Raw genomic sequence first — 21,605 nt, forward strand, 5'->3', positions numbered from 1 at the left:
TTGAAATGACTTTGGGTATTTTGACTCGGATGATAAAGTTTAAATGTTCGAGCTTTCCTTTGGGACAAAGTGCTTGGTGTAATTCTCAAGTGAGATTTTGTACAAATGGTTTTATCTATGAATTCACATTTTTCAAACCTTTGGGAGATATTAAAATTATAAATAAATATTCACACGATTCAGCGTTAATTAGTTTCAAATTTATCAGTCATCCTTGTTTTTTAAAATAGCGATATATTAATTTTTTTTTCAAGTTGAATTATTAACTTGAAAAATTGCCATTACAATAGAAATTTTTACAAAAAAAAAAATTCAAGTAAAATGGTTCAGTTGTATACAGACACTATAGAATAAATCGACTTGAAAATTTTTGAGGAATATATTTCAACAAAGCCACAGGATTTTAAAAAAACGATTTTTTTATTTTTTTATTTTTATCTTGGATTTACTCAGTTCATATTTTCCATCTTTTCTACTTTTTTTTTTTCTCTTTTTTTATTTTCTGTATAGCCAATCACACGAGCAGGTGTTATACGCATTAATTTTATTTAAAAAAAAATTTATATTCACTCAAATTTTAAATGTTAAATTACATAAAATATTCACGAGAAAATAAATAATGTTTTTTTTTTTATTATCTCAATGGTTTATTTATATTTAAAATTTTTTTTATCTTTATCATAAAATTCACACGGTAAATACGCACACTGATGATTGATAACAAAAATAAAAAATAATATTAATTTAAAAAAATAATAGATTGTTTTTTTTTTTTAAATTTATTGTTAAGAATTTGTCAATTAGTTCGCATGTGAATTTTATACAGCTAAAATTGCGGCACTTTTGTAATACATATAAGAAATAAAATAATTGTTCTTTAACACGTCATCAGCAGCTGCAAAATTTACCATAAGAATATATAAATAAAAATAAAAACCAAAGTTTGTCGCGACTTGGCAATATTTTTTTTTTTTTATTTTCAATTGTTATTTATTTATTTATTAAAATATATATATGCTTTTTTTTTTTTGTTATCCTCAGAGACATTTTAAATTACTTCATTTCGAGTAGCATTTTAATTCTGCTTAATTAAACTCGTTGGGATCACTGTTCGCTTTGGCTCAATTAAAACAGTCGTCTTAGTATTTTAATATATTTTTTTTTTCATTTAATTTTGAACACAAACTTTGCAAAAATACGTCAAGTCATTCGCTCATAATGTAATAATTATTTTTCTAAATTAATCATAATTAACTGGTGTTTAATATATCGTTTAATTTATCGAAATAAATACAAGTCGAATAAATATAAATCGTATTTTATATACACAATGATTTGATGTATAGAAAAAATTATTTATTTATTTTTTTTTTCTTCTTTTCGATGAGCTTTTTTTACCCACACTTTCTGCAATTCTCCGAGGGATTTAAACAAAAATATTTGAGGGTTGTTAAAAGAACAAACTTATGTGTTTTTATCTTGATAAGAAAACTTTATGGATTAACTTAAAGTCTTTGGTCAATAAAAAATAAAAAAAAAAAATCTTACATTATTCAAACTTGATATTTTTATATTTATAAATATTCTTTTTTATTTTTCTCAATACGTATTGATTTTATTAATTTATTTACTCATTTTATTTAATAAAAATCAATTATTCATAATAAAAAAAAAAATTTTCAGTCAATTTAAAAGAATTTTATTTTTTCAACACAAATCTTTCTTTTTTTTTGTGATTTACAGTAAATCTTGAGTGAAATATAAAGTGCTTTTTAGAATCGAACCATGCATATAAAAATCCCTCACTTCAATAAATTTAATAATTTTATTATATTTTTTTTTAAAATTACATTTAGCCCTAGGTAAATTTTCTTTTCAAAAATCAAAAAAAAAATATTCATATAATCATTATTATTAACAACAACAATAAAATTTAAATAAATTTAATTTTTTTTTACAAGTACAATCGAAGGGTTAAAATATTTCCTCATTGATTATAACAGTATATTTTATAAAAGAAAAACCAAGTAGCGGTTTGTTTGTAAAAAAATAAAAAAAATAAAATTGTCAGCGATGGTCGTTCATTCCACCAATGAATGTCATTTGCCATCAGCCACAAAAAAAATTTATAAAAAAAAAAAAAAAAACCAGATATCGAAAAGCAATAACAGAGAGTATAAAAACTCAACTGCATATTTTTCATCTTCTATTATATTTTTTTTTCAAATCTTCAATCAAATTTTTTTTATCGATTAATAATTTTATTATGATTAAAATATTCATTACTTAATAATCCGTCTTTTAAATACTAAAAAAAAAATTAAATATAAATTTTCAAATGATTATTAATCATTGTATAATTATTTATATAAAAAAAATTGCTGATAAATTCGTTCAGAGTGAGATTTGAACTCACGCGGGGAGACCCCATTGGATTAGCAGTCCAACGCCTTAACCACTCGGCCATCTGAACACCGGATGAACGCCGTCGAAATAAACAGTAGTTAATTAATCCTTAACATGAGATATTAATTAAACATTGCCTATAAATTCTGTTGCCTCATAAAATTAAACAAAAATAATTTAAAAGATTAAATTAAGTGTTAAATTGAAATAATAATTGCATCAAATTCAAATTCATTGTTGAAATATTCAAAATAATAATTTTATAAACACATTAAATACTTTGATATATCTGCTTTTCAATTGTTAACAAGACTCAGCATCCCACGTTGTATTCAAGTTGAATTATGAATAGAGAAAAATATTTGGCGAGGATAATAGAATATTTATTTCAGCATGCATAATATACAAAGTCATTCGACAATTTCCATTTGAATTCTACATCATTATAATCCGATCAAGCTTTTTCAAATTTTATTTATATTCAAACAAGCATATGTACTAATTGTATCAATGCGTGTTTTTATTATTTTTAACTTGATATTATTATTTTTAATTTAAATAATAAATATCAAATAAATTATTTAAATATAAAGTTGATTAAGCTGGTCAACTTTCTATATTTATTTATAATTTATAATATATTATAAATTTTATAAGGATTATTTTTTAATTTAAAATTCAACAAACTATGTGAATATTAATTTTATTGAGTTGGTTAGTTAACTAATATTATTGTGCAAGAGCCAAGAAGAAATGTTGACCCGGATTTTAATCGGCCACGTGTATGATCAGTAACATCTGTGTTGGATAAAAATAATAAAATTTGCAATTAAATTGTGATAATAGGCCTTTCATAGTTTGTCTTACATTCATTATTATTTTTTTGTTACATTTCAATTTTTATTGTTTAAACTAGTTTTGAAAATATGTACTTGTTATTTATTTCTTTATTTACGTCAAAAGTTTTTGACTTAAAAAATCGTAAATTTTAGTACTACATTTGAAAAAGTTTTTGAATATTGAATAATGAAAAAAATATTAAATTATCAAAAAAAATAATATGTAGTTTATATTTAAAGTTTTTATTATGTGCTTTTTTTTTTTTTTTTATATGAAAAAAATTTAAAAAGATGAGAATAATAGTTTAGAAAGTGAAAATAAGTGGAGTGATTTGAAAGACGTTTAACAATTGTGTTTGAAATATTTTCATGAAAAAGTAAAAAGTAAATTTTGCTTTGTAATTTTTTAACTTTGTAGATCAAAGAGTTTTAAAATTAGGAAAAATTATAGTTTATTAAAATATAATTTGATAAGGCAAATCATCATATTACATATTGTCTTTCAAAGTGATTGATTAATTTTTTTTAGCTGATTGCAAGCATCATGTTAGCTTACCAATTTGCAAGTTTCATTTGAGTTTTTGGGTTAAATTAATTGGTCGTTTGTGTTCTTGTTCTTTGAATATTGTCAAAGGCATAACTTTGATCCTGCATTTGACTACAACTCAGTCGTGTTCTAATCATCAAGTAAACTATTTAAATATTAAAACAAGTATTTATATTACAATTCTCCTCAAGTCCATATAAAACTTTTATTATCTACAATTTATTTGTTTCTAAAATAATAGAAAAAAAAAAAATGAAAATTAGCTCTAAAGAATAAAAAAAAATAGTCATTTAAATATATCCCTTTTTTTTTATTTTACTCTGAATTATAATATACAAGTTATAGTAATTTTAAATAGATCCTTTATTTTTTTAAAATAAAAAGAAAAAAAATAGGTTAATCCCTTTGAGTATATACAAAAAAATAAAATGCAGTAAATCTTTATACTGGAAAAAATATTTCTTCTAAATTGATAAAATAAAAATTCAATTTTTATTTATTTTATATAACTTGAAAATTTTTTATTGACAGTAAATTTAATATGAAACAATTCAATTTTCATTTTTTTTATTATTAAATTTATTTATTGACCAGAAAAATTTAAAAAAAAAAAAAAGCAAGCGAGTTTTTTTTTTTATTTCTTTAAAATTTATTAATAATATTGCTATTAAATTGCACTTGTAATTTGTATAATTAAAAATATAATTAATGGTAAAAATAAATGCATATATAGATGCATTTTTTGGTCCTGTATGTGATTATGCAATAGCACCAGTTGCAAGATATGCTGGTGTTTGGGGAATACCAGTATTAACAACTGGTGCACAAGCTGATGCATTTCGACATAAAGGTGAAAATTTTCCAACATTAACAAGAATGATGGGTTCACATCGTCTTGTTGGTGAAGCTCTACGTCATATATTACAAGGTTTTGGTTGGACAACAGCTGCACTTATTTATCACAATCATCCAATGGAATCAAGTAAAGGAATGAGTAATTGTCATTTTACATTGAGTGCTGTTTTTTCGGCTCTTAACAAGACATCAGTACACAAGAGTTTTAATCAAGAAACAAATACACCAAATGACTATAGAAATCTACTAACATTTGTTGCTAATTCAGCAAGGAGTAAGTTTACATTTTTTTTCTTCATCATTTGTGTTTTTTGATTATTGTTTTTTTATTTTTATCTTTTTCGTTGATATTTTTTTTTCCTAATTGATAATTATTTATTGCATAATTGAAAAAAAAAATTATTTTTATCATTGAAATGTCAAGAGTAAGTTGGTTAAATATATTTATTATTATTTTTTTTTTTTTAACGATAGATAAAAATATATTTTTATATATCTTGATTGAGAGTTCTTGGCTTTCGTCATTTTTGTATATGTGAAGCACACTTGAAAAATCTAATTTTACACAATTTATATTATCATCAATCAACCACGTTATCATCGATGAAAGAAAAATGTAAAAAATAAAGTCATTTTGACTTTTATACTTTGCATGGTAACAGAGTTGATACCAAAAATACAAATCCTTTTTTTTTTTTTTTACTTTTTGACTAAATTTTATTGTGATATTTTTGGAAGAAATATATTATAATTATTTTATCGTGCTATTGATTTATCAGATTTTTTTTACTATTTAAAAATTTCAAATATAGACTTATTAATTTTTTATTATCAACGCTGACATGTAGGTATGCACTTTGTTCGATCAATAATATAAAATTAAAACTGAGATTCAAGTCAAATGATTTTTATAAATGAACGCAGCATTCAAATGACTTGGAAATTTGACTTGAAATACTTTAAACAATCACAATAATTGTTGTTAAATTAAAAAGTTAAATGCAACATTTTTTTATTGAGAAAAAAATTTATAATTAAGCACAGAAACTTGACTTATTTAATTTAAATTAAAATCTTTAAATTATTTTATTTTTATCTTGAATTATTTAGAAGAAATTTAACTGTAAATATTTTGAAACAATATTTAATCATGACATTATTTATTTAAAAATTATTAATTTATGGTTTTTAATTTATCACGTGTCAGTTTTAAATTACATAATAATTAATAAACATAAACCGCTTAATTATGTATCGCGTGTGAATATTCAATATCAGTTTATTTTGATATTGAATATTCTACATGAGAGAATGATGAGAATCTTCTTTTGATGTCAGATTTAATTGAACAATCTTGATATAATCTTGTTGTGAATTTAACTTGATAAATATTTTTTTAAATATTATTATTTTTAATATATAATTTTTAAATTTTATTTCATAATTTGAAAATTAATTAATCAAAAAACTTGAAAATAAAATAAACGAAAATTTAAAGTATTATTTATTCAATTTTATTTTTTAATTTAAAAATTAAATAAATAAAACAAGAGCTATGAGAATTTTTCACTTGATATTTTATTTTTCGTAGCTGACGAGGTTATTAATGAGTCCCGCGTTTGGGGTAAGTCCCAGACTTGAAACATTTCCATGATTTAATTTCCTTTATCTTAATTCCCAACTACAGTAGATTTGTTTTTTAATTTTACATAAATAAAATCATCTAATTTCTTTTTATATTGACTATTTAATTTTCATTATATTATTTAGCAATAAAATTAATTTAATTTCTTTTGATTTTTCAAGCGTTTAATCTAAAAATTCCCTTTCAAAAATCTAATATTGAAAAAGTAAATTCAACCAAGTAGAATTCAAATTAATTTTCCGTTTGTGAATGATTTTAATTTTTTTTTTTTTTTCATGTTCTTGAAATGATTTAATTTAAAAAAATTAGTAATATAAAAATAAAAAATATCTATTGAATGTATTTTAATATTATTTTTATTTAACATTTGAATGATAAATTTTTAAAAGGAAATTGATAGCAGATAATCCTTCTTAAAAGATTGATGAAACGAGAATTAATATCGTCCAGTAGGTCAGCAAGTTGACAGTGTCTAAAAGGGGAAATAAATTTTTTTATCCCTTAAAAATTTAAAAATAAAAAAAAGTTATTGATAGTTGATAATTTTGAAAGTGTGTTTTAGACATTTCAAGGGGTTCTATCATTTTGCTTTATATTATTTTTATTTTTAATTTAAAAATTTCAATGCACTGTGTGTTCATTATATTTTTATTCACCTTTCATTTTTTTCTATGAATTTTTTCTGGTTTCTCAACGTGTTCATCTTGAAAAAAAAAAAAAAATCCTTATAAACTCATCATCCTGTTGTATGTATGTTGGCTGATAAAAAAATATTCTCATTACTTTTTAACAAACGACACAGTCAACGAATGAACGTTCAGATTTTATCTATCGACGACAACGAGTGAGGAGTTTATTAAATATACAAACAGCAGCCAACAAAGTGGACTTTCATTTGGTATATGAAACTACCCCTTGGTTTTATATTGGCATACACACACTTGCCTCCTCTTTTTTTTCTAAAAATTTTTTAAAGTTTTTTCCTCACATCCCTTAAATTTCACCACACTTTATTATTTTTTTTTTTTATATTTAAATTTTTTTTAAATGTATTTATAAATTTATCATTAATCATTTGAGGTAATTTTTTTTTTTTTTTTTTTTGGCAATCTATTTATCATTGACCATTCAAAAATAAAGAGTTAAAGATAGATAAATTTGTTTAAAAAGTTTTTCTTATTTTCAAACATTTTTCATGTATATTATAAAAATTTTTATATATTTTTTTTTTATATTTCAACTTTATTATTCTTCTGATTTATGAATTGCATGTTTTTTTTTTTTTTTATTCACTCGTATACTTTACAGAATATTTTCTGATTATTCAACATTTTTTTTTTTCTTTTGGCTATTTTACTTTTTACTTTATTTTGTGGTTATTATATATATATTTTTTTTTTTTTGACATATCACTATTTGTCGAGGAAAAACGAGTATAAAGATATGAAAATATAAAAGTTACTTTAGTAAACAAAGAAATGTTATTTTTTTTTTTTTTTGTGTTCTTCATTTCATTTTCGATGTCGGATTTCATGGGATTTAGTGTGAAAAAATCTGGAAGAATGAGTAAAAGAAATAATAAAACTTGGCATCATCCCCTCATTTCGATTCCATCCACTACTATTACTCTTTATCTCACAAAAACTCTATGATTTTATCTCTTTTTATTTTTCATATCAAATTTTTTTATATGTAGACATCATCAATGCATAAAAACTTTTGTTCCTCAAAGTGCTCATGAAACCTTTACATAAAAATTAAAATAATTTCCATTTAAACTTATCTCTAAAAAAAATTATATAAAAAAAAGCACATTATCATAGTTTTATTATCACTATTATTTAATTATTAAAAAAAAAAAAAAAAAAAAAATGAATTTTTATTAACATTTTAGCTTTGTTTTAATTAAATTATATCTAATTTATTTATTTTTTCTTGATCTTATTGTAAAGACACCCCTGAAATTGTGTATAAAAAGTTTCATGATGGAAAACTACTTGAAAAAAAAAAGGGGAGAGATGAAGATTGAACTGTTGATATTGATCTTGACCTAGACTTTTTTATTTTCTCTTTATATTTTTTCCTGTTATTGAGTAAACTATGTTGTTTCTTTATCAAATGTTGACAACTTGAAATCACATATTATATTGTTTATATTGAAACTCAGATTTAATAAATATATATTTTTAATTAATCAGCAAATTATTTAAATCAAATTGTTTTTTGTTCTTTAAGCTTTTAATTTAAATAAAAAACGCCATATAATTTTTAAAAATTATCTTTTTAATTTATTTTTATGATATAAATTTCTGTTGTCTCGATAGACTATTAAGATTCTTATTTATATATTTTTATTTTAAATAATATATATAAAATGTTAATTTGGGTATTGTATAAATGCAAAGTGAGTCGAAGGGTGATAAGATAATAGGACATATTTTCCAAGTACATGGATCGTTATCTAACGTGCTATGAATATCGATGCACTTGATTTCATCCCCTTATTTTGTTTATTTTATTTTTAATCTTATTTATCTTTCTTTACACTGTTTATAATGCCAATTAATACTGACACATTTTCTCTCTATATATACAAAAGTCATAAACAAATGTTTTTACGATTGTATTTGTGATAAATGTTTATAATGTTAAAATAAATAAAAAAAATTCAAATAGACATTGGCGTCGACATGTTTTTGCTATGATGATTCATTAAAAAAAAAATCTAACGAGTAAGGAGAAAAATTGTCAAAGAATATCTATATGAAAGATATAAATTGAAGAAAATAAAAAGTTAAAAGAAAAAACAAAAAAAAAATTATACAAAAGATAACAGAAAAAAAAGAAATTTATGTTCTTTGAATGAGTTTATTTTTTTTAATTTATTGTTTAATGATAAATGAGTTTTTGTATTTTTTTTTTAAATAAAAAATAATTAAGATTTAATTTAAATTATTATTTTTAGTATATATAAAATTTAGTTAATGTTACAATTTATTTTTTTATTTTATAATTATCATGTTTCAGTTGTCGTTATGTGTGCAAATTCAACAACAATACGTGAAATTTTATTGGCTGCTGAAGAACTTGGAATGGTTGATTCTGGTGAATACGTATTTTTTTCAATTGAGCTTTCATCAAGGTTAGTGTATTTAAAAAAACACTTAAATAAAATTGAATACTTGTCTCTATTTTTAAATTTAATATTATTTAAAATTTAATTTACATTTAAAATAACTTTGTCTTAATTTAATAATTATTTTAATTTACTTTTCTACACGTTAATAAATTGAATTAATAATCTGCAGTAATATACATTATGCTCGTTACACTAGCTACAATATTTTTTGATTAAAATAATAATAATTATTATGATTATAATGTTATAAAAAGAAAAGAATAAAAATAGATAAATAGATTAAAAGTTTTGAACAAAGTTAAAACTTGAATTTTCAAAAACATGTGAAACAGTCTAACTGTAAAGTTAACAATTGTGGTATTGTCTGAATATGTCTTGTCTCAATTGGATTAAGCTCCATGGATCCCGACAAATATTTATTTCTTTATACTCCATCAGATGCTCCTCTAAAACCCATTAAATTCACAAAAAAAAAAAATATAAAAATTCCATATATTTTCAGTGATTTATTATATTAAATTTAATTCAAGTAAAAAATATTAAAATACAATATTAAAAACTAAAAGAAAATGATCTTAATAAACCTTAACACACGCCCAAATTTGATGAAAATTAATTAAATAATCTAAATCAATGAAAAAACAAAAATAAGAAGCTAAAAAAAAAAATTATTTGTGTCAACAAATTAGTAACGTAATACTTTGATAATAAATAAACATCTTTCATGATAAATAGAAAAAAAAAAAAAGAAAGTTATTTATAATTTCGTCAATGTCTAAATGAACACTTGATTTTATTATCATAATATTTTTATAAATCCTCAATTCATTGGGCTATATATATTAGTATTGTCTTACAAAAACTTTGATAAGATCAATTGAATCAATGATCTTAATCTCAATTGTTATTTCAGTCAGTAAATAATTTCTATATAAAATTGTATTTTTATCTTTAAATATTTCTTATTAATATTATAGACTTTTTTTTTTTTTTCATTTACCTGAATATTTTTTTTGTATATGTATTTGTAAAATATCGACTTTACCATTTGCACTTCCATGAGACAATAAAAGCTTTTCGCTTACGTGCCAGACACGATGACGAGCACAAAGCATTTTCACTGTGGTGAATCCTCAAGAGATAATTTTATTTTTTTATTTTTTTTCATATACATATTGTTTTGTATATTTATTTATTATTTTTTTTTTTATGAATACACATATCAGTGTTTGAATTTATCTGTCTAGAAAAAATTATATATATTTATTTGTTTTTATTTTTTTAAATCCAAACAATTGGAATTATTTTTTATTTAAAAATTCATTTATTGGTGAAATTTTATCTAATTGTATGTTTTTTAATTTTGTTGTTTCAGTGATAATAATTCAAAAGAACCATGGAGAATGGAAAATGATACTGATGAAAGAAATGAAAAAGCAAAAAAAGCATATCAAGCATTGTTAACTGTCACAGCAAGAACACCAGATAACGATGAATATTTAAATTTTTCACGTGAAGTTAAATCATTAGCACAAAGTAGATATAATTTTACATTTGGTAATAGTTCATTATCAACATTTGTTGCTGCATTTTATGATGCTGTTTTTTTATATGCATTAGCATTGAAAGAAAGTTTACCAGATAAACCAGGAGAAGTTAATTTAGATGGTGGTAATTTAACAAGAAGAATGTGGGGTAAAAGTTTTAAAGGTAATCTTTATTTATTAATTTTTTTTTATATACACATTAATAATATATTATTTTATCTATATTTTTATAACAATTATATATTAATATTTATTAAAAAACTTTATTTTTCATAGTCATTTAAAATATATAAACTTTTTTTTTTTTTCATTTAAAAAGTTTTATAAATCGTGATAATAGTATTAAATTCATAGAAAATATTAATTATTTATTTTTAATTATTATAATCTTTTAAATAGTTTAATATTTTTTTTTTTTTATATAATTGTTTAACTTTTTACATTATAAATTTATTACTAACAAAATTTAAGTACTTGAATTTAAACCTGATTTTTTTTTTTTTTTATTACAGTTGATAAATACAAGATAATTTTTATTTCTTTTTGTTGTTTGAAATATTTTTATTATATGTTTATGTATATAATATTTTTTTTGATTTATTTTAAAGATATAGATATATATATATTTTTTTTTGTTACTTAAGAGTCAAAACTCGTTCGCATCACTCTTGTTTTTATCATCACCCCAACTGGGGAATTCATGTGAGGGTGTGTTACATGTCAATGTTGGATCATTGACATAGACCACCTTGGGTGTTTTAGTTTGGTATGGGGTCAAAATACATAACAAGGATTGTCGTTTGATGCTTGGATATACTCTCATTCGATGCAGTGTATATACTTGTTGTATAAGTTTTTGATTGAAGGGATAGTATTATTATACGTGAAATATTTCTTAAATATATATACAAACTCAAGTATAATATATTTATCATTTTTACTTTAATTTAACGTATACTCAATCATCCATCAAAACGTTTAATAAATCCCATCGATATTTTTCCTTCAAGTACAATAAAAATCAGGAACAAAAAAAATGCATTATTTTCACTAAAAAAATATTTTAATATTTAGGTTAAAATAAAAATAACAATCTCTACTTTTTTTTTTTCATTCAACTTGATGTGAATAATCCAAGATAAAATATTTAAAACTTGTCAATATTTTTTTTCGTTTTTTAAGGAATTACTGGAGATGTAAATATCGATGAAAATGGTGACCGAATTGCAGACTATTCTCTTCTTGATATGGACATGGAAACATCAAAATTTGAGGTATTTAAATTTGACATTAAAAATTTGTACTATTATTATATTGTAAATTAATTAATAATTATTTAGATTGTGGCAAATTATTATGGAGCTAACAAAACCCTTGAGTATGTACCTGGTAAACGAATTCACTGGTCTGGTGGTAGATTGGAACCGCCTCCGGACACTCCAAAGTGTGGTTACGATGGTTCATTATGTCCAGACAATAGTAAGTTAATCATTATTTAATTAATGAAAAATAATTGAATATATTTATAATTAATTATTATGCTGGTTGTAAAATGATTATTGATTATTGACAGCATTACCTGGTTATGCGATTTTATCAATTGTGTTGAGCTCTATTGTCGTTGGACTTATTGTCGTTTCCATCATCATGTACAGGTAAATTTTATTTTTCAATTTAATCATATCATCTAATTAAATCTTGCTATATCGATAAACAAGATATACTACTGCTTTTTTCTCTTTTTTTTTTTATCATAACATTGTTCAATTATTTTTAGCCAAAAAATATCTCTCCCTTTTTTTTTTATCTAAACTTTTTGAATTTAACTAAGCTTATATACGTGTGAAAACAAATATTTTTACTTTTCTGACTCATTCTGTTTTTTTATAGTAAAAAAATTGTATTTTATTTTTTTATTTTTTATGTGTTTGTCATTCAACTGAAGTTTGTAATATTGAAAAAAGTTTTTTATTTTATTTTTTTTTTTGTTTTTTATTCAACAATGCTGAGCAATTGTTTATTTTTATTTTATTGTTTTATTTTTTTATATTTTTTAAAATTTTTATACTGAGAGATATGATATTCATCGATGAAAAGTATTATTTTTATTTTTTACTTTATCAATTTATGTTTAAAATTTAAATAATTATCAAACTTTAATATTGATTTAATTTTATTAAAGTCAAGTCATTTTTATATTGAAATTTTATTTTATATTCGATATGAAAAAAATATAAATGTATTACATTTTTATACCGCAAATATTTTAAATGGAATTTTATAATAGAGTATTTTTTAATAAAAAAAATTTCAAGCATATCAAATAATAAATGAAAAAAAAATTTACATACATAAAATAACATTTGATAAATTAATTTGTTTATCTTTTGAATAATTTTAAAGAAAGGATTAAATTGTTTAAATTAAAAAAGTTGGTTATGGATTTAAAATCAAAGTTTAAGTAAGTTTAAATTGAAAAGGGATAAGTGTGTTGTGTAATTAATCTTGAGTGATACTTATATGTATCGAGTAAATTAAAGATAATGTCTTTAGAGTTACGAGGATGATAGTTATTGGTTTTGTGCAACGATAGTTGTATCAAGAGCTTTGGGCTACTTAGTCGGTACATATCAACACTGTGTCTTCTTGGATAATGTATTATATATTGCCATCAAGGTCATACAATGTGACAGAAAATTGACAAACATGCGTGACTATCTACTTGAACATGGTGATGCTGTTTGAACTGGACAATCAATCTAGTCAAGACACCACACAAATTTACTGGACTTGAAAGCTCATTACATCTAAAATTCATTAATCATTTTAATTTTCTTTTAAACAATTTAAATATTTCAATGAAAAACTTGATATTATTTTTGAAATTTAATTCATTTATCTCATGAAATAAATGTTGCTGCTACTTTTGTATTGTTGAGCGTAAAACTTGACATCTCATGTCGTATAAAAATGTTATAAAAAAAAAAATTCTACTGTATAAAATACTCATGGGATTTGACCCAATTTAAAAATAAATGCAACGACAATCTTGGTTATATATTTAAATAATAAAAAAAATATATTATTTATTTTAAAATTAAATTTTATACATTTTTATAAATAATTATGTTTATTTAAAATTATAAATATCATAAAATTCTATTTTTTGTTTTCAAGTAAAATATCAAAAAAAAAGGTCAAATTAAAGTTAAAAAATAGTCATGTACGTGATCCAGAAATTTCTTACTGGATTATAGCGTTAAAAAAAATAATTTTTTTGTTTTAAATTTTTTTTTTTTCTTATTAAGATAAAATCAATTGATAAGCATGATTGAATAATAAAAAAATAAATAATTATATCTCTTTGTTTTATAAAAAAAAAAAAAAAATGATTATAAATTATTATTTATTCGTTTATTCAAGGCACTACAAGCTGGAAGCTGAAATTGCCTCGATGACATGGAAAGTTCACTGGGAAGATGTGATAGTAGTTGCACCAGGAAAACCACGAGGTTCAATGTATTCACTAACTGGAAAACAACACCGTGGAAGTCAACTGGTAAATACATCCCTTGACATTAATTTAATACAAAAAAAAATTTTTATATTTAATTATTAAAATATAAAAACAAAAAAAAAAAGTTAAAAAAGAAAAATAAAATTCCTTTTATCTTTATTAAATTATACATCAAAGAACACATGATTGAATTAATAATCATATAATAACCACTTTGTACTTGCTAACTAAAAAAATAAGTATATTATTTGTTGCTAATATTTTTTTCATATTTTTCAGACAGTCTATTCAGATGACAACATGAGTCTAGCTGGGGGAGTTGATCGAATGGTTTACATTCCAACTGGATTTTACAAAGTAAATATTATTTTATTCATTTATTTTTTTTTTTTTTTAATAATTCAAATACCATTTTTCTTCCTTTTTCTACTTGATTCAGTCTCTTTTTTTTTTTTTCCATTTCAATATATATGAATTCAAAACGCTTTCATAGTATTTCGTGATATAACAGGTCGAGTTATATAGACGAGCATTGGATAAAGTGACGGTGAGATTGTACCTCCTAAGGCAGAGAAAAAAAAAAAAAATAAATATGCTACACCTAGATCATTTCCTCAACGTCAAAGTTGATTTTCTTATCATTTTTATTTTTTATTTTTTCTATTTAAAATCCTCATCATCTTGCCCTTTCTACTTTTATCTTGAAAATTTTTTTCTTACCTTTTAATCATTTTCTTTTTTAAATAAAAAAAAAAAATGATATTAACCGGCGAATAACATTTTTTTTTTTTCACAACGTTAGTCGTAAGGGAATGAAATAAATTTAATTATTTGTTAAAATATATACAAAAGACATGATGAAAAATAAAAATAATTATTTTTACAATTTAAATTATGTCAAACACCATTAGAGGTAAATTTATTTTTTTTTCTTTCAGAATTCTAAAGTTGCTATAAAACCAATTCCAAGGAACAAAGTTGAAATATCTCGGCCACTTTTGTTGGAGCTAAAAAGAGTAAATATAATTATTTATAAAAAAAAAAAAAAAGCTTGGTAATTCATAATGTCAGTTTGTCAGAATGAATGAATAGAAGTGAATGCACTAGTATATATTCACAAATTGTTATGTATTTATTCATATAAAATGGTTGATTTGAAAAATTTTCTAGATGAAGGATCTTCAGCATGATCATTTGGTTCGGTTTTCTGGTGCTTGTGTTGAACCACCACACTGCTGTTTGCTAACTGAGTATTGCCCAAAAGGTTCACTCCAGGTGAACTTCATTGACAAAAATAAAATAGTACAAAAATAACCAGATGAATTTTTTAAAAAACTTGTAAATAATTATTTGTTTTTCTTTTTTCTTCTTAGGATATTTTGGAGAATGAACAAATTAAATTAGATAGAGTATTTCGAGGATCTTTGATACATGATATTGTACGAGGAATGGCATATCTTCATGCATCTGAAGTTAAAAGTCATGGAAATTTAAAATCATCAAATTGCGTTGTTGATTCAAGATTTGTTCTTAAAATTGCTGATTTTGGACTTCATGAACTTCGTAAACCATGTCCAGGTGATCCAGATGACGACAAAAATAGTCATGCATATTGGAGAAGTAAGTAAATGAATAAATAAAAATATTAAACTTGAATATTCATATAAAAATAAAAAATAAAAGTCCAATATAATAAATAAAATTCCTTTGATTTATTTACAACAGTATATTATTATAAAAAAAAAATTTGAAATCAATTTGAAAAAAATTCAACATTGTACCAGTACAAACTTTTACATTTTTTTTTTACAAAAAAATTCAATTTATTTGATCCAGCATGTATATTTCAAACATATATATTTGATTTGTTTTAAACTTTTATTTTTTCTTCTACCCTCTTCTACATTCAAGAAAAAATAATACATGCAAATTTTTTTTTCTTCAAACAAGACACACAAAAATAAGAACAAATAAAAAAAAAAAATATAAAGAAAAGCTAAAAAAGAATTTCTATTAGTATATGATTTTTTTTTTTAAATAAAAAATTAAAATTCAAGTAACAGTAAGTATAATAGAAATGAAAAGAATAAAAAAAATAAAGCTATTAAATTTATAAAACAAATAAAAAATAACAGTTGAATAAATATTATAGTATTAAATTGGCAAAAATAATTTGTTATATTTATTTTTCTTTGTAACTTGCAGGACAACTTTGGACATCACCAGAATTGTTAAGAATGGAACGATCACCACCGGAGGGTACTCAGAAAGGAGATGTATACAGTTTTGCAATAATCGTACACGAGATAGTTGTACGACAAGGACCATTTTACTTGGGCGAAGGCAACAAATACTCGCCAAAGGGTAAGTTTTATTTTCAATTGCTACTTGTCTGTTTATTTTCTTTTATTTTTTTTATATCTTTACCCATCAGATGTTCTTTTGCAAACACTCAAAAACATTGTTTTCTTCTTTTATATTCAATGTTGGATATAATGCACTCAACAGGAATCATTTTATTTCTTCCTGTCACTTTACTTGGTTATTCAAATAAATTGTAATTGTTGCACATTCTCATGCTTTTTATATATAAAAAAAAAAGATTTTTTTATTCTTCTTTTTTTCGTAGACAATTTCATAAACGATAATGCTCACTGAATCTTATTACTTTTTTCTTTTCTTTCAAGATACTTATTCAGTCTGATTGAAATTAAACTTTCATTTTTATTTTTTTACTTTGGTAAAATTATATTATAATAACTCGTCTGATTTGAAGAGTAATTGTTAGCTTCTTTATATATTTTTTTTATTTTTTTTTAAATATTACATTTATTATTTATTTTTAAAATGAAAAAAGTTTTTTTTTATTGGATTTTAAATGTATTAAAATTACACCTCGAGGTATAATTTATAAACTTTTTAAATCAATTTTTTTTTTCTTTTTTGTTTCATTTGAAAGAAAATAATATATTTTGTTTATAAAAATTTAATAATTATATATATTTTCAAGTTTTTATATTGTTTTAATATAAAATAAATAAAATGATGTATTGTCGTGAGTCATGACTTGGATAATATTATATTAAAAAAAAAGAAAATAATAATAATTAAATAAAATAACTAAGAAGAAGATGATTAAGACACTTGGAAGGGAAACACGTAGTATGTCGATCGGTGGTAATTCTTTTTCATAAAGAAAAAAAAATAAAAATAAATAAAAAAAAAAAAAAAACTAACACGTGCTTAGAATAGTTTCTGCCGCTTTTGGATTTAGATCCTCTATTCAATAACATTCCCCCGATGGTTTAATTTTTTTTTTTTTTCCTAAATTCATTAAAATATATATATGTCTTACAAAATCAATGATTTCTAATATTTAATTGTGGTGTTAAAAATAAACATTGGATTTATAAAAATCCCATTTCACTCATTTTGATTTTTTTTTTGATTTTCATACAATTAATTCAATTAATAATTAATAATTTACAAATCATTATTATTATTATAATTTTTGAATTAAAAAAAAAATTATTATTTGTTTTTTCATCATTATTATTAATTAATATAAAATATTTTAGTATAATTATTAATTAAAATAAATTATTTGAAGTAAATATTTGCTCTTTCTACAATTCTCATCCAAGTTTTCGTTAAATATTTGAATAATATTTTTTACTTTTTATTGTTTGACTAAATCTACAAAGTATAAAAAAAAAGATAATTAAAATATTGTATTTTAATTATATTAAAACACTATTGTATTAAAAATTTTTTTAAACAAGATTTAGACTTTAATTTTGCAAATTCAGTGACTTAAATTATGGTAAATTTTTGCGTGTTAAAAAAATTTTAATAGCTGTAAAATTTTCGTATGGAACAAAGAATAATTAATGTGAAAAGTAATACAATGGTTAGAGTGTGCATTTTCATGATATTGTTGATGTATACAATGAGGGTAGTTGGGTGGTAGATACTTTACAGAGAAATGACTCTATTATCCTTCCAACTGTAGTATAACGAGGATCATCATACCCATCTCTGTACACAACATTTTTATTTATTTATTTTATTTTTTTTATTTTGTCTATTCTCCTTGTCTACTTTGTATCATTATCCCGGAAAATTATATTTCTAAAAGTTAAAATTATCTAAAAATTCAAAAACTTGAATTTAATTTTTAAACTTATTTTATATATACCTATAAATATTTTTTCATTCATTATAAATTTACAATTTTTATCTAGAGCTTTTTTATATAAATATAAATATATTCTAAAATAATTTATTAATCAATTTTTTAATTTCCAAAATTGATTTCCCTTTAAATTCTTTTTTTTTTAAATTAAAAATTGAGTTTTAGTATTTTTTTTTTCTCTAAAAATTAGAGCTTTTTCCATTGTTGGTAAGAAAGATATCTTCTTGACAGATAAAGCACCGACTTTACCCTGTTATCATTGAAAAGCTCGAGCTTTTTTTAAACAAGGGTTGATCATTTAACAGCAAGCTTGGTTTGTCGGTATACATGAAATGATTTAATATTATTTAACATTGTAAATTTATCTTACCGACTTGTGTTTATTATAAGGGATGAAATTTTATATCCATTTGGGAGGGTAAAATTTTATTGTGACCTCTCGGTTGGTCGATGCACTGGGGGATGAAGCTCAGTCTTTGCTACAACGCGTTACCATTCGTTTGCATTGAATTTAACAAACCTATTTTTTATTAAATACACGTGAATTGTGCCAGTGTATACAAACAGTGTTTTTTTTTTTTTTTTTTTTTTGTTTAAATTTTCTCTTTGTTATTTAGGTTTGAATTAAAATAAAATACAAACACCCATTTAATTATAATTAAATTTTGGTTTATTGAATTTTTTCCTTTTGTATTTAATTTATTTTAAATTTATTTAAATATAATTATTATAATTAATATTTGAATTGTAAAATAATGTAATTAAATACAAAAGATGAAAAATAATCAAATGATTTATTTATTTTAAATTTATTTGGAGCAAATGTGTGTAATTGTATTTATCGAATTAATTTTATTTATCTATGAATTTTAATTTCCCAGTTTTTATAGTATAAAATTTTAATTAAATCATATATAAATTAAACCAGCGCTTTGTTCAATGATTAAACAATACTTTTGAATTTTTATTTCCCTTGTTTTTACTAGATTTTTTCTTTTATTTATTTTTCCACGTTAATTTTTTTTTTAAAGGCAAAAAGCATTCATAAATTCATTCAAGTCTTTCGGCTGAAAATAAATCTGTTTGAATTATAAAAAATAAAGCACATTAAGGGTTGAGAAAATATCAAGATGCTCATTATTTTCGAGTTTGTGAAAAACTTGTTTTCCATCAATTCTTTTTCCTTTTTTATTGTACTTGTTTTGAAATTTTTTTTTTTCTTTACAACCACCAACTTTTACCACGTAAACTTTGCCAAGTAGAAAAGAGACAAATTGGTCAGACATTTGTGTGTATATTTTTATTGAAAAAAAAAAAAAAATTATTTCTTATTTACTGGATAATATATATGCCGCAGGTTCGGTGACCCAGTGGGGTGGTTCATTGCTCGACTTTATTTCCTTCTGGAATTCAAGAATGCTGTCTCATACTTGTTTGCATTTTTTTTTTTCATTTTATTTTCTCATTCCGGTGTAAAATTATTTCACCCAGTTGTTCACACAGTCGTTATAATAACCCCAACATTTTTAACGAGATAACAAATGTACATTTGTCACTGTGATTTTTTATTTTTTAAATTAACTTTAAAATTATTTATAACTTTCTCTTGCTATTATTATCCACGTTATTTCCAACGAAAATTAGGCTAATCTTCAATCATCCTTAAATTTCTAGACTCAAATTTTCACAGTATTTCAAATGATAATTCAAACTTGTAATGAAATTTTTTTAATCTCATTTTATAATCAAAATATTTTAATTTATTTCTTCTTCTATTTTTTAACCATGATAATTTTATATGCATTTTTTTTTTTTCATCTAGTTTAATTCATTAAATATTCAAATACACAGTGAAATAAAAAATTACAAAAATAGTAGTAAGAAAAAGTTTAACGTTTACTTGTTCATTGAACTCTTTGAATTTTTAATATATGCATATAAATTATGTGTCTATAGTCGGACTATTTTTATTACATTTTTCTTCATGAAAAAAATTTTTTGCCAAGCTCTCAGATAAATATAGACTGTAATTTATTTAGTCTTATTTTTTTTTCAAATCAGCTTAACAAATTGAACAGATTTTTAAAGTGAATGTGGGTGTGAATGGCTAAACATTAAATTCTCATTTTCTTTTATATCCCTTGATTTATTTATTTATTTTTTATTATCAGTGAAATTTATTTTTTTCGATAAATATATTTGTGATTTTTCAGTTCGAATTAATAACAAAGTGTTAAATTAAAAGACAAATATTTATTCAATCGATAATTTAATTTAAAAAACAAATAAATAAGAAATTAAATTTAAAAAAAAATAAAAAAGTTGTTGTGATGGCGGAGCGAAGCAGCACATCTAGTACGAGTTCATTGGCTTTGCCATCATTGCAAGGTTCAAGTCCTGATGGTTCTGCAAGTCCCAGAAGAGCAGTTAGTCCTCTTCTTGAAGTTAGAAGACCCCATTGCACTCTTAATTGTGATTCTTGCAGTGTTTATCTTGAGGATATCTACAGGCACAGTACGTTGAGCTTTTCGCAAGGTTGCTAATTTATTTTTTAATAAATTACATCCACTGCATTATCATTATCATTTTTTTTCAACTAATCATCATCCTTTTTTTTCTTTTTTTACATTATACATAATACTAAGTCAACTGAAAGAAAAAAAGAACATTTATTTTCAAAAGAAATGTCTTCAATTTATATGTCAACAAAAAATCACAAAAAAAAATATAATACATATATATTATTGAGCATTTATTTTTCTTTGACTTTTGCTAAGAGCAGGGGAACTTGAAAAAAAAATATAACAAGAAGAAATTGGATCCTTCCTTGTTAAACAAAGTTCAACTGATTCTTTATTTTTTTTTTTTTTGTTTGATAAAAAAAAATAATGATACTAGATTATACTTTCAATCAA

At 22.1% G+C, this 21,605-nt stretch overlaps 1 protein-coding gene and 1 non-coding gene across 7 annotated transcripts in view; one reads left to right on the plus strand and one right to left on the minus strand.

Moving 5' to 3' along the window:
• Nucleotides 1-21,605, plus strand: part of LOC122849971 (atrial natriuretic peptide receptor 1-like) — a 54,091-nt gene that overhangs the window by 9,589 nt on the left and 22,897 nt on the right. For 2 of the 6 annotated variants that reach the window (XM_044148921.1, XM_044148920.1), the window contains 12 exons: nt 4,526-4,921; nt 9,320-9,434; nt 10,807-11,141; nt 12,161-12,252; nt 12,319-12,457; nt 12,552-12,633; nt 14,402-14,537; nt 14,775-14,852; nt 15,434-15,511; nt 15,666-15,770; nt 15,869-16,115; nt 16,701-16,859. In XM_044148921.1, coding sequence (XP_044004856.1) covers nt 4,526-4,921; nt 9,320-9,434; nt 10,807-11,141; nt 12,161-12,252; nt 12,319-12,457; nt 12,552-12,633; nt 14,402-14,537; nt 14,775-14,852; nt 15,434-15,511; nt 15,666-15,770; nt 15,869-16,115; nt 16,701-16,859 — 1,962 coding nt within the window. Of the gene's footprint in view, nt 1-4,525; nt 4,922-6,238; nt 6,272-9,319; nt 9,435-10,806; nt 11,142-12,160; nt 12,253-12,318; nt 12,458-12,551; nt 12,634-14,401; nt 14,538-14,774; nt 14,853-15,433; nt 15,512-15,665; nt 15,798-15,868; nt 16,116-16,700; nt 16,860-21,605 lie in introns of all 6 variants that reach the window. The other 4 variants (XM_044148916.1, XM_044148917.1, XM_044148918.1 and 1 more) reach the window with 4 other exon arrangements.
• Nucleotides 2,392-2,473, minus strand: Trnas-gcu. Its single transcript has one exon. It is a non-coding gene; the product is annotated as a tRNA-Ser (tRNA).

This window comes from Aphidius gifuensis, linkage group LG2, assembly GCF_014905175.1.
Source record: "Aphidius gifuensis isolate YNYX2018 linkage group LG2, ASM1490517v1, whole genome shotgun sequence".
In the NCBI taxonomy this organism is placed as follows: domain Eukaryota; kingdom Metazoa; phylum Arthropoda; class Insecta; order Hymenoptera; family Braconidae; genus Aphidius; species Aphidius gifuensis.